Source organism: Podarcis gaigeae (assembly GCF_964106915.1).
Source record: "Podarcis gaigeae genome assembly, chromosome: 6".
NCBI classification, from domain to species: domain Eukaryota; kingdom Metazoa; phylum Chordata; class Lepidosauria; order Squamata; family Lacertidae; genus Podarcis; species Podarcis gaigeae.
Genome location: NC_139682.1, coordinates 51,777,938 through 51,790,399, shown reverse-complemented (window position 1 = coordinate 51,790,399; position 12,462 = coordinate 51,777,938). Strand labels below are relative to the sequence as shown.

General features: G+C 44.3%; 1 protein-coding gene across 3 annotated transcripts in view; it reads left to right on the top strand.

The window, feature by feature from the left end:
- The first annotated feature begins 730 nt into the window (after positions 1 to 730).
- The window catches only part of EIF2B3 (eukaryotic translation initiation factor 2B subunit gamma), an 88,010-nt gene continuing 76,278 nt past the window's right edge, over positions 731 to 12,462 (top strand). Inside the window, exons 1-3 of one of the 3 annotated variants that reach the window (XM_083742475.1) lie at positions 731 to 779; positions 9,557 to 9,713; positions 11,942 to 12,081. In XM_083742475.1, the coding sequence (XP_083598601.1) occupies positions 750 to 779; positions 9,557 to 9,713; positions 11,942 to 12,081 (327 nt within the window). In that variant the 5' untranslated portion in view covers positions 731 to 749. Of the gene's footprint in view, positions 780 to 8,287; positions 9,154 to 9,556; positions 9,714 to 11,941; positions 12,082 to 12,462 lie in introns of those variants that run through there. The other 2 variants (XM_083742477.1, XM_083742476.1) reach the window with 2 other exon arrangements.

Sequence of the window (12,462 nt, the reverse complement as noted above, 5' to 3'; positions counted from 1 at the left end):
GCGCTCTCCTCTCCCAGGCCAAAACCACCCACTGTGTGGCCCCAGGGACGTGTCTGTGTGTGCAACTGCATGCCTGCACGTCTGTGCATGTGTTCAGAGGCACACACTGCTTTGTCCTGTAGGAGGCATACACACAGAGATAGGATATTTATAACGCTACTACAGTATGATGTACTGGGAACTAACAAGACTTTCCACAGAGATTTTTCCTTGTGGAAGTAGTTCTGAAATAGCTATAACGTCCACGTAGTTCAGGGTACAGTCTGAAGTCACATCAGGGTACTACCCTGCTAAGGCTAAGTAGGCCTGGCTCTGCTGAGGGCCGGATGAGTGACCTTCTCAGATCCACAAGTGACACAGCCCTGGCTTCCATGATGGAAGAAAGGTGGGGTAGGAGCATGAGAAAATACAAGAGTAAAAAATAATATAGATTATAAAAAGAATAACTTTTTGCATTGGTCTCCTTGCTGATTACAGTGCCCTAGCTTTTATCCTTTAATCTTATTTTCCTGTTAATTTTACTCTCAGTATTAAGAAGAGGATAGGATACCTAAAGTAACATGATTGTACCAAAGCGCTTGTCGGAAGTTATCAAAATGATGTCGTGTGACACTCCAGTTTACTCCTTGGATGCCAGCAGGCTGCATGAAGCTGCAGAAGTGATATTTGCACTAACCTTTTGTAATATTATGTTCAGGTTTTTTTTTAATGCACTTTCTCCGCCATTGCCCAGCATTCTTCTTGGTCAGATGCCTGCTAAGCTTCTTCCTCACAAGCAGGTGAGTAAAGGGCGGGTGGGGAGGTTGAAGCTATTCATGCCACTAATTAGCAGCCATTTTTCTTTAGACTGAGGGAAATAGGAATGTTTCCCCCCAGCCAACCGGGCCCCAGGAATGAATTGGAGGCAAACAAGCCAGGGGATAAAGGGGTAGGCGGGTGTTTTCCTGCCTCAGTTGGCAACTGTTTCCCTAATAAAAAGAGAAACATACTTGAGGAGGGGGCTGCAGGCCCTAATTAGAAGGAAGGGGATTAGAATAGTGAAAAGGGGGCTTCTCTCTCTCTCTCTCTCTCTCTCTCTCTCTTGTATACAGGATCCCTGAGTTAATAGGAAGAAAGGGCTTTTGGGGGTGGATGGAGTCAGCATGCGGGGGTGCAGGTCCCCCCCCCCACTGATACAGCTCAACTGCCACTCCTGCCACCACCCCATGGGAGAGAGGATGGCCTGATTTAGGAATGGGGATTGTCTGAGTGGGCTGCACCGGTTTTGATCTGGCAAAGCAGGAACCAAATATCAATAACCATGTGCCTTGGGAAGGGGAGGGACCCAACCTCTGGTGCCCCCACTTGGGAGTTGGTTTGATAGTTTTTTGCCCTCCAGAACAAAAACGTATGAAATGGAGATCTTGACAAATGTTTCAATTCTAGAAAGTTTTCTGGCTGAGGGAGTGAGTAGCTGGGAGTTAGTCTGCTAACCCCTAACAGTCAGCGGTACCTTTACCTTTAGGAAACACACCAAAAACACATGGCAGTGTCAAATCTGGGATGGAAAAGATCCCTGAAAAGAAAAGGCCCATATGTGGGAGTGACAGTCAGTCAGGACTGCAAGACTCCTATGCCTTGAACAGTGGCTTGGCTGACAGAAGGATGGTGCAGTATTCCTTACAGCAACACCTGCATGCTAAGGATACCTTTGTCTGTTGCATAACTGTCACGGAGCTTGCAGAGGTACAGGAACCTGCCAGGAGCAGATAGTTTAACAATTCCAAATAGGAACAACTGGAAGCATCCTGGGCATTGCTGTGGGTCAAGAGGTGGGCCTGCCTCCTCACCTGCACAGAATAGTCACAGGTTAGATTCTGTACCTGTGAGAAAAGTAACCTATCGAGAAAGTAATGGGAAACAGGAAGCAGCTGGAGCATATAGCCCCTGAATTTGCATGCACAGTAGGCGTGAGGAAGTAAGCAGGAGTCTGCTTGGAGTAAACTTTGAGTATGGGGTCCTCGCCGCGGAATCACATTCACCCAGTGGTATACCAGCTGCACTGGCTCCCGGTGGAGTACAGGATCAGGTTTAAGGTGCTGGTTTTAACCTTTAAAGCCCTATACAGTCTAGGACCCTCGTACCTATGGGACCGCCTCTCCTGGTATGTCCCATGGAGGACCTTATGGTCTTCAAATAAAAACATATTGGAGATCCCGGGCCACAGGGAGGTTAGACTGGCCTCGACCAGAGCCAGGGCTTTTTTGGCCGTGGCCCCAATCTGGTGGAACGCTCTGTCACAAGAGACTAGGGCCCTGCGGGACTTGACATCTTTCTGCAGGGCCTGCAAGACGGAGCTGTTCCGCCAGGCCTTTGGCGAAGGCACAGTCCGACCCCCTCTCTCCTCCTGTTCTTCATAGAACTCTAACCCAATGGTTGCCATTAATTTGATTCTGAATTGATTCTAGAGTGTTTTTAATTAATTGACTGTGCGATTTTATGTACACTGTGCTATTTTTTACCTGTTGTTAGCTGCTCTCAGCCCAGCTTTGGCTGGAGGGTGGGATACAAATAAAATATTATTATTATTATTATTATTATTATTATTCCCTCTCTCTTGGTGATTGTAGTGAAACACTGTGTCCAGCCATCGCTTGTTCTGTTCCATATGATCCTGCAAGGCAAAAGTATTCATGACTGGTCAGTAGGGTTGCCATATTTCAAAAAGTAAAACCAGGACACCCCAAAAGTTGTTTTTTTAGGAAAACTCCCTAACCCAAAAGTTGTACTGGTCAACAATGCCATTGGCTGGAATGGACTCCCTCATATTTGGGGGAGACAGCACTTCCTGCTGTTGGGAAAGTGTTGGAGCAATACAGTTCAGAAAAGACACAGTATTCACACATGGCAAAGGGGTGTAGGATCATGGGAGACAATCAGTGCAGTTATGCATTAGATTAGATTAGAGCAAATGTTTTGCCACCCACCTGTCAGAAGGTGGCCTAGAGGGTGAGCCAGATCTGGACCTGACCCACTGAACATATCCATTTCCTTACCTCTGCTATAGTGTAGGATTGTACCCTATGATTCTGAATTTCCAAATGCGTGTTATGTACCAAGCCCAAACGTCTTTGAATTAAAGAAAGTTTGCTATTTCAAATTTTCCACCATTCCATATGGAGATGAAAATGAATTTTGAAACATCAGACTCTCATGTGGGATGGGGATTCCATTTTTGGCTGTACTCTAGCACAGACATGCTCAGGAGACTTACATTGTTCAGAGAGCTTCCAGATGTGGGGAACCTTGAAGAAATGAAGTATTAAACAAAAACAGTGAGAGCTCGCTCAGGAGAAATGCCGGAGATGGACTGCCTTGCCTAACTGCCATTAATTCATCACGTTTGCACAAGCCCTGCCTAAATGTTCTTTAGTCCTGATTTTGGCCCAGATAAACACAAGGTGATTTTTTTTTTTTAAGTTGTCAGTTCTGTCGTTAATGTACATCTTACAATATGGAAAAACATTTTTGCATATGTTTTAATTTCTTTGTTTAAACATTCAGTTCTATAGGGTCAGCAGAAGCAGAACATTTTTGATTGGTTCATACATCATAGCTTGACTCTTTTTTATGTTATGATTTTTGGAAACATTAAGTGATTATTGCACAGCATATATAAGCATTCTGCATTCCCATATAGAAGGCACTCAGGGACCACAGCTCAAAACCGTTCAGCAATGAGGCCCAAACTGCTGTTATAAATACAAAATAACCCCATTTACAGTACTTCCATTGGCTATATTAAAATTTACATGCAAATATACTGCAGAATGTGAGGCTATCCCTCAAAATTACTTCTGTTGCCTAATTTTAGCCTTTAAACAATCCACCTATAGTCTCTCTAGTATGGGCAGGATTCAGCGACTAAGCCCCATAAGTAGAAGCACACAAGGACTTCCACTAGCGCAATGGTGCTTCCCCCCCCCACATCTCTCCCCTGCATCCCTATTTCCTCCCAAATTGGCTCAGGAGAACCCCAAGAACAGTATGCAGGGGGAAGAGAGGGCAGATCATTGCGTGGACAGGCGGAGTCCCCAGGTACTGAGCGGCTCCCCCGTCATGTGGAATAACAACTCAAGACAACGTGCTATGGGATTAAATTGGCCACAACTTTATTAAATTTCAAATGTGGGTAGACCTTGGCTCAGGCATTGGGCGTTCTCCCTCCCCAGGCCTTAGCCGGGGACCTAGGGAGCATCAGGGTTATCCAGTGTTTGTGTGGGGGATGGGCCGGCTCTGGAGAACATATGTTCAAGCAGAGATAGCTGCCCCCGTTACGCCACCGCCGCAGGGGAGAGCAATGACGAGCTTTCGGCGTACGGTCAAAGCCTCTCTTCAAAAACCCCTTTAACGGGGAACCCTGGTATTGCCGCTGCAAGAGGAAGATGGACAAAAGGATACTGCCAAAGTTGTGACGTTTTGCTACGGGAAAGGCGAAACCTGCCAATGCAGGGAAATTCCTTTCCTGCCCTTTGACAGCAACCTTAACGTAGCAGCGCCCGCATACCTGTAAGAAAAGTTAACCTGCAAAATCTGTGAAGAAAAGTTAACCTGCAAAATAAGGCATTAACTGAGGGTGGATAGGGTGGGAGAAGCTCTGGAGCCAAGTGAGGATTCCCAGGTAAGATCCTCCCTCTATTGTGTGGGCAGGTAATCCCTCCCCCACCTGGCCTGATTTCCTTGGCAATGCTTCCCCCAGGTGGGATTGGACAACTGACTGGGGTAGGCGGAGACCTCCAGGTATCCCACCTGAGGGAAGGCAAAGCCAAGCCTATGCTGAATGGAGCCGCTCCAGATCCAGGGGCTGCGCGCGTCCACGCAAAGGTCGCCCTCCGTTTTATGCGGGGAGCAGTCATTCTATCAGGCAAGAAGATATGTTTGCGCTATTGGAGTAATCTGCTTAAAGCTAAAGGGCAGCACCAAGATAGTAACTGGTTCTGAACTTTCATAGGCTAGGTTTCATGAGCCGATGAAGGAAATGAGGCAAACTCCTAATCCTTTGGGAGCCAATGCATGCAACCTATAATGCCTAGGTACCAGGTTTTTTGGGAGAGAAGGCAAGCAAAATGCGAGGGAGATAGAGAAAGATACAGGAAATTGAATGCAGATTTCCAAAAAATAGCAAGGAGAGACAAGAAGGCCTTCTTAAATGAGCAATGCAAAGAAATAGAGGAAAACAACAGAATGGGAAGAACCAGAGATCTGTTCAAGAAAATTGGAGATATGAAAGGAACATTTTGTTCAAAGATTACCATAATAAAGGACAAAAGTGGTAAGGACCTAACAGAAGCAGACGACATCAAGAAGAGGTGGCAAGAATACACAGAGGAATTATACCAGAAAGATATGGATGTCTTGTACAACCCAGGTAGTGTGGTTGCTGACCTTGAGCCAGACATCCTGGAGAGTGAAGTCAAATGGGCCTTAGAAAGCACTGCAAATAACAAGGCCAGTGGAAGTGATGGTATTCCAGCTGAACTATTTAAAATTTTAAAAGATGATGCTGTTAAGGTGCTACACTCAATATGCCAGCAAGTTTGGAAAACTCACCAGTGGCCAGAGGATTGGAGAAGATCAGTCTACATCCCAATCCCAAAGAAGGGCAGTGCTAAAGAATGCTCCAACTTCTGCACAATTGCACTCATTTCACACGCTAGCAAGGTTATGCTTAAAATTCTACAAGGAAGGCTCAAGCAGTATGTGGACCGAGAACTTCCATAAGTGCAAGCTGGATTTCGAAGGGGCAGAGGAACCAGAGACCAAATTGCAAACATGCGCTGGATTATGGAGAAAGCTAGAGAGTTCCAGAAAGACCTCTACTTCTGCTTCATTGACCATGCAAAAGTTGACTGTGTCAACCACAGCAAACTATGGCAAGTTCTTAAAGAAATGGGAGTGCCTGATCACCTCATCTGTCTCCTGAGAAATCTCTATGTGGGACAAGAAGCTACAGTTAGAACTGGATATGGAACAACTGATTGGTTCAAAATTGGGAAAGGAGTACGACAAGGCTGTATATTGTCTCCCTGTTTATTTAACGTATATGCAGAATTCATCATGCGAAAGGCTGGGCTGAATGAATCCCTAGCCGGAATTAAGATTGCTGGAAGAAATATCAACAACCTCAGATATGCAGATGAGACAAGCTTGATGGCAGAAAGTGAGGAGGAATTAAAGAATCTTTTATTGAGGGTGAAAGAGGAGAGCGCAAAATATGGTCTGAAGCTCAACATCTATTTGCCTCCTGGCAAATAGAAGGGGAAGAAATGGAGGCAGTGAGAGATTTTACCGGTACTTTCTTGGGCTCCATGATCACTGCAGATGGTGACAGCAGCCACGAAATTAAAAGACGCCTGCTTCTTGGGAGGAAAGCAATGACAAACCTAGACAGCATCTTAAAAAGTAGAGACATCACCTTGCCAACAAAGGTCCGTATAGTAAAAGCTATGGTTTTCCCAGTAGTGATGTATGGAAGTGAGAGCTGGACCATAAAGAAGGCTGATCGCCGAAAAATTGATGCTTTTGAATTATGGTGCTGGAGGAGACTCTTGAGAGTCCCATGGACTGCAAGAAGATCAAATCTTTCCATTCTTAAGGAAATCAACCCTGAATGCTCACTGGAAGGACAGATCGTGAAGCTGAGGCTCCAGTACTTTGGCCACCTCATGAGAAGAGAAGACTTCCTGGAAAAGACCCTGATGTTGGGAAAGATGGAGGGCACAAGGAGAAGGGGATGACAGAGGATGAGATGGTTGGATAGTGTCTTCGAAGCTACAAACATGAGTCTGACCAAACTGCGGGAGGCAGTGGAAGACAAGTGCCTGGCGTGCTCTGGTCCATGGGGTCACGAAGAGTTGGACACGACTAAATGACTGAACAACAACAACAAAACCAGGGTTTTTTTGGGGGGGAGTGTGTTTGTTCCTCATTAAAATAACTCCTTTCCATTTTACTCATTATATCCAGCCTACACATACCCAAGTGACATATTGCTTGCTACCTAAACATACAGTCCACTTGGCAAGATTACATGTGGAAACTCAGTAGGTTCTAAATTACTCTTCTCTTTTGCCTTGTGTGGTCTCTCACAATGTTAAGCAAAGTTAAGCTTCAGCAGAGATTCAGCCCCTAAATGTTATGTTCTTGGTCTTGCTTCAACTGTTCGACCTCCCTCCCCACAATAAGCTTCTAGTTATCTTGGGAATGCTGTAGTCAAGCGGCTGTACTGGGTCTGGTTTTCTGCAGACCAGGAAGCAACAATGACATTCTGGTCACTTCCAGACTGTATTTCATGGGAAAGAGTTAAGCGCATACCAAAGGTTTCTGCAATTAAAGTTAATTAAAAGGTTCAGTCACCGTAGTGCAGCAAATCCACTCTTAAAAAAGGTTGTGATTTGGAAAGTGATTTGGAAAGTGATAGGGAAATGCATTGAAAAGAAACAGGAAGACACCAGAGAGGCAAATCAGGAAGAATGCTCAATGTTATATAGCCGCCCTTCAAGCGAAGTAAATGTTCAATAAAGACAGGATATAATCTAACTTCTGTGTAAGGTTTCTGCAACCAAATCATGATTCTGGAGTGCCGTTCCCAGAGAGGCTCACGTGGCACTGATTCATGTTGTGGGCTTTCAGTGCCAGGTAGACCCTTTTTCATTCTCACAGGCTATTAGGAAAGTCTTTTTAGTAGTTTTTAGATCTTTGGCACAGCAGTTTCCTGTGTCAGTTTTTTAAATTGTTTTTATATTGTGCTGTTATTCTTTGTTTTAGAGTCAATGTATATATACTTCCTTTTTTCTAATTTTGCTATCTTCTCCAGCATCTTGAAGCCTTCTGTACATGCACTGATGCAAAAAACAAAACAAAACACTGAAACGGTAGCTGAAGATGAATTTTATTTGTCACCTCATTTTCTGGAGATGATAATAGTGAGCAGCCAACAGATTTGCTTTTAAAGCCTCTCTGATATTTCAGTGTTTCTGGGCAGAAAGGCTAGAAACTTTCCACAACCCTGGATTTGCATCTGTCACTAAACCCGTGGCAGCTGTGTTTATATTGAACCTCGTTTACCACTAGCCGTAATAAAGCTAAAATTTCAGAAACATGCATGTCGTCCAGAGCCAATTTTGACAAAACCCAGTCAGACTCACTATCTGTATTGGCAGATATTCTAAGCTGAAACAACGTGAGATTTCAAGTTTCACTGCTTCCCATCAGGCAAAAGTAGTCAACGGCAAGCACACACAGAGAGAGATAAATCCGCGCCAGGTTGTGCGGATTGACTTGTCCCATTCGAATCCGGCTTTACTCAGCCCAGATGTTCCTCGACTACAACTCCCATTATCCCTGACCATCGCAGGCTCTGTTGCTCTGCGGCTGGTGGAAGCTGCAGTTTAACAACGGGGCAGGGGCGAAGGTTTACCAACGAGAAACAGTAGATATTTTATTATTTGGGAGTTATATTTTGGGAAGCAAGAGGCAGCAAGCCACCCCACCCGCCTCCCTGCTTCGAGCAGCTGGGAATGGGCTCCTCCTATCCGAAAGAGCTTCAGAAAGAAACCTGCAGATCGGTAGCTCGGCGTTGCTGCCCCTGCGAGAATCGATAGCTCGGTGCTCTTCGCGCCCGGCTTATTTTCCCCGCCCGCAAGGAGGAGGATTGGTTGTTCGGCGCTCTTCCTGAGGGGATGCTCATCGATTCGCTCCGCGGGTAAACACGCTGGCGCGAGCCTATGCACGTTGCGGCGGCGCAGGCGCGGAAGCGACTCTGAAGGAAGGGGAAGTCACTGCGATTGGTTCCTTGTCACTCTGGCAGGGGACTAACCGGCAGCCTTTGGTTTCCAGGTGACAAGGTGAGGGGTGTGCTGGGCTGCGAAGCCCCGGCGAGCCCACCGGGGGTTTCTTCGCTGTCACTGGGCAAGGGGGACCTCGGCCATCTTCAGCTATCCAGCATAATAAAAGAGGCCAGGGGACATCATCAAACCCCGCCTCGCTTGCTTTTGAGGCCGGGGGCTGAAGTCCGTGGGCGCTGCAAACAGGCTTTGATACCAGAGCTCAGTTGTGGGACGCCTTTGGCTTGCTTGCCTGAATTTCTAGCCCTCGCCAGGCCAACCCAGTAAGGCAAGTACTGTAAACAAAAAGTAAAAGTAAAATTCAGCATGAAGCAATAAAGGTAAAGCCTCTGAGCATATGAAGAGTGTGTTTCCCCCGAGTTACCACAACCTGCCCTGTCCCATAAGATTCAGCTCTGGCCCCTCTGGTTTTATAGACTGGATCATTGTGTTTCAAATTTTGAGTTCAGCTCTGAGGTCGGCATCCTTTGGGAGCAACTTAGCCTGGTTGGGGGCATGTTAATTGTCTAAATAAGAGATTAGGGTGATGGTTGTGCTCCAAGGCAGTGCAGAAGCCTGTAGATAAGTTCAGGGGCAGTTGCCTCAGGGTGACACTAGCTCTGCATTTTCTTCCCTAGGAGACAGCCTATTTGCTGGTTTTGTTTAGATTGCTCTCTAATTTGTCTTTCCAGATCTTTGCCATGGAGTTTCAAGCAGTGGTGATGGCGGTTGGGGGTGGATCCCGCATGATGGATCTGACCTCAAGCATCCCTAAAGCTCTCTTACCTATTGGCAACAAACCCTTAATATGGTACCCGCTCAATCTGCTGGAACAAGTTGGTTTTGAAGGTGAGCACCAAACATTGCAGAATGCCTATGATAAGATGACTTGTAGTGTGAACAAATTACACATAATATCAGAAAGAAAAGAGAGATGGCATTGTATTTCTTGTTTGCAGCAGGTGTAGGAATGAGCTACAAAGAAGAAGCAAAATTGGAGAATTTTGCTTCATATATGCAGGCCAAATAAACCCAAACTGTCACCCTACTCTTCAAGGGGTTTTTGAGGGAGGGGATCACACAACATATAGTTAAACTATGGCATTTACTACCACAGGATCTGGGGATGGCCTCTAATGTAGTCAGTTTTAAAGCGGAATTAGACATATTCGTGGATAGTAAAAGCCATTAGTGGCTACTAGTCATGATCCCAGGATCAGAGGAACAGAGCAGGTGCTGGGAAACAAGAATGGGAGAATTGCTTGAGAATTGTGCTCAAGTCCTGCTTATGGGCTTCCACAGAGGTGATTGGTTGGTTGCTTTGTGGAACAGGATGTGGCACTGGATGGATCTCTGTTCTGGTCCTGAAAAGCTTTTCTTATATTCTGATCCTGTGACTGATATAGCTTGGTAATTCCTTATTTAAGTGTAGGGTTATATGCATTGGTGTTATATATGAGTGTTCTATAGTATGGTCATGATCCAGAGGGATGCATATGCCATAATTATTCTTATTGCTTTTCACTTTTGGGATTTGGCATGCAAGCAGAAAAACAGTGCACATCAGCAGCATTATCTTTTGTTTTAAAACTGTTGTGCCAAGTTTCAAAAATGCCTTCTGAGTCTGAGAAAGTTTAAAGTTTTGGGGTTCTTGTAGGGCCAACTTCTGTGATGAAAACACAGAAAAAAATTGAATGTATGCATCTTTTTAGGTTGCCACCACAATTAAATATAAAGAATATATGTGTCTCTCAAGAGACTATTTAATATGGGGCAGCTATGCGGAATCTGGATTTCTGTAGAATAGTTTGGTTCATTTTAATATGATTCCCCAGATTGTGGCTTGCAGTTAGTTTAAAGTACTGTATTTACCTGAGTCTAAGCCAACCTGAAATTAGCCGAGGCACCTAATTTTACCACAAAAAACTGGGAAAACTTACTGACTCGAGTATAAGCCTGTTCACCACACCACAAACCTGGTGGCGGCAGCGGTGGAGGAAGAACAAGCAGCCCAAAAGGGCTGCTTTCGGGCTCCTCATTCCTCCTCCGCCGCCTACAGCGGCAAAGGTGGCGGAGGAAGGAGCAGCCTGAAAGGACCCTCACTCGAGTATAAGCCGAGGGGGGCTTTTTCAGCATTAAAAAATGTGCTGAAAAAGTCAGCTTATACAGTACCTTTCTTCCAAGTGCATAGGTAACATTTTCCAGGTATAGCTTTCAAATAGTAAATTGTTGTTTGTATACTGCTTTTCTGCCCTAATAGTTCTCAGAGCAATTCACAGTAGTAAAATTGGATTTATAGATAGATTACTGCCTCTGCAATAGTAAATCTGGAATACCAGGTACTACTTATGGTATTAAACATTGATGTCATCTGGCTCCTGGCCCTGTTCTCCTGAAATGTGATAGCTGCAAAGTGGGGTACTGGGAAACAGATGTTCTTCAATTGCTCCTCTCATGCAGGTACTCTTGCCAGAGATCAGACATTAGCCAAACTTACCCAACAAGTTTTGCTACCCCTAACAAGTGACCCTGAGAGTTGATGGTTTACCCAAGGTGTGTGATTAATAGCCTAATGGAGGAGTTGGACTTGTATTTCCCACATCCAAACTAAGCATTCTAGATACTCTTCAGAGTGAGGTGTTCTTACGTACCTATAAAGTCACATGTTTCAAACATGATCTGTTCATGTAAATATTGAGTGTCCATTTAAGTCCATGGAATGCCACACTGAGCAGAGGTGCTACTATTTCTTCATGTTCTCCTTACGTTTTTGGTAACTTTCTTATACTTTGATTGTGAGCTCCTTTAGGTGAGACTGTTGTCTGCAAGGCTCCTGTGTCACAAATATAAAACTAATGTCATAAAATACTTAACTCCATGAACTGTTAACTATTTACCTATTCTAATGCAAATCATTTTTAGTCAGTAAAAAGCAGGTTTTCTAGATTTCCCACAATAGCAGCTGGTCTTGGGGGAAAACAAGCTTTGATTGATTCATATTCAGTTCAGTAGACGAGCATAATAATGTTAGAACTTTTCATAGTTGTACTCATACAACATTTTCTTCTGCACTTTAGAAGTCATTGTGGTTACAACAAAAGAAGTTCAGAAAGTGCTAAACTTGGAGACGAAGCTGAAGCTTGATATTGTATGTATTACTGATGATGCCGATATGGGGACTGCAGACTCACTGCGGCATATTCATGAGAAAATAAAGGTATTACTGTATTTTAAAATTTTACTTTAAATTATTCATTTAACAGAATTTTTAGTAGATATGGATAATGCAATTATGTATAAGGAAAAGCTAATAACACAATTAGTACAATATATTCTTCTATAATGAAGAAATTATTAGTACAATATATATTCTTCTAGAATGAAGAAATGAAATAAACTTAAAAATAAATAAATATAAGAAATAGGGGGGAAAAGAATTAGATTTCCCGTATCCAGGTTTCCTGTATCAGATTAATGGTTGTTCTTTAATCATCGTACATCATGCTAAATCACAATTTAGTATGATAAAATGAGCTGCAGTGAACCTTTGCTCTCCAATGCAACTGTGAGAAGGAGTTTGGGAGCATTTGCTTCTATT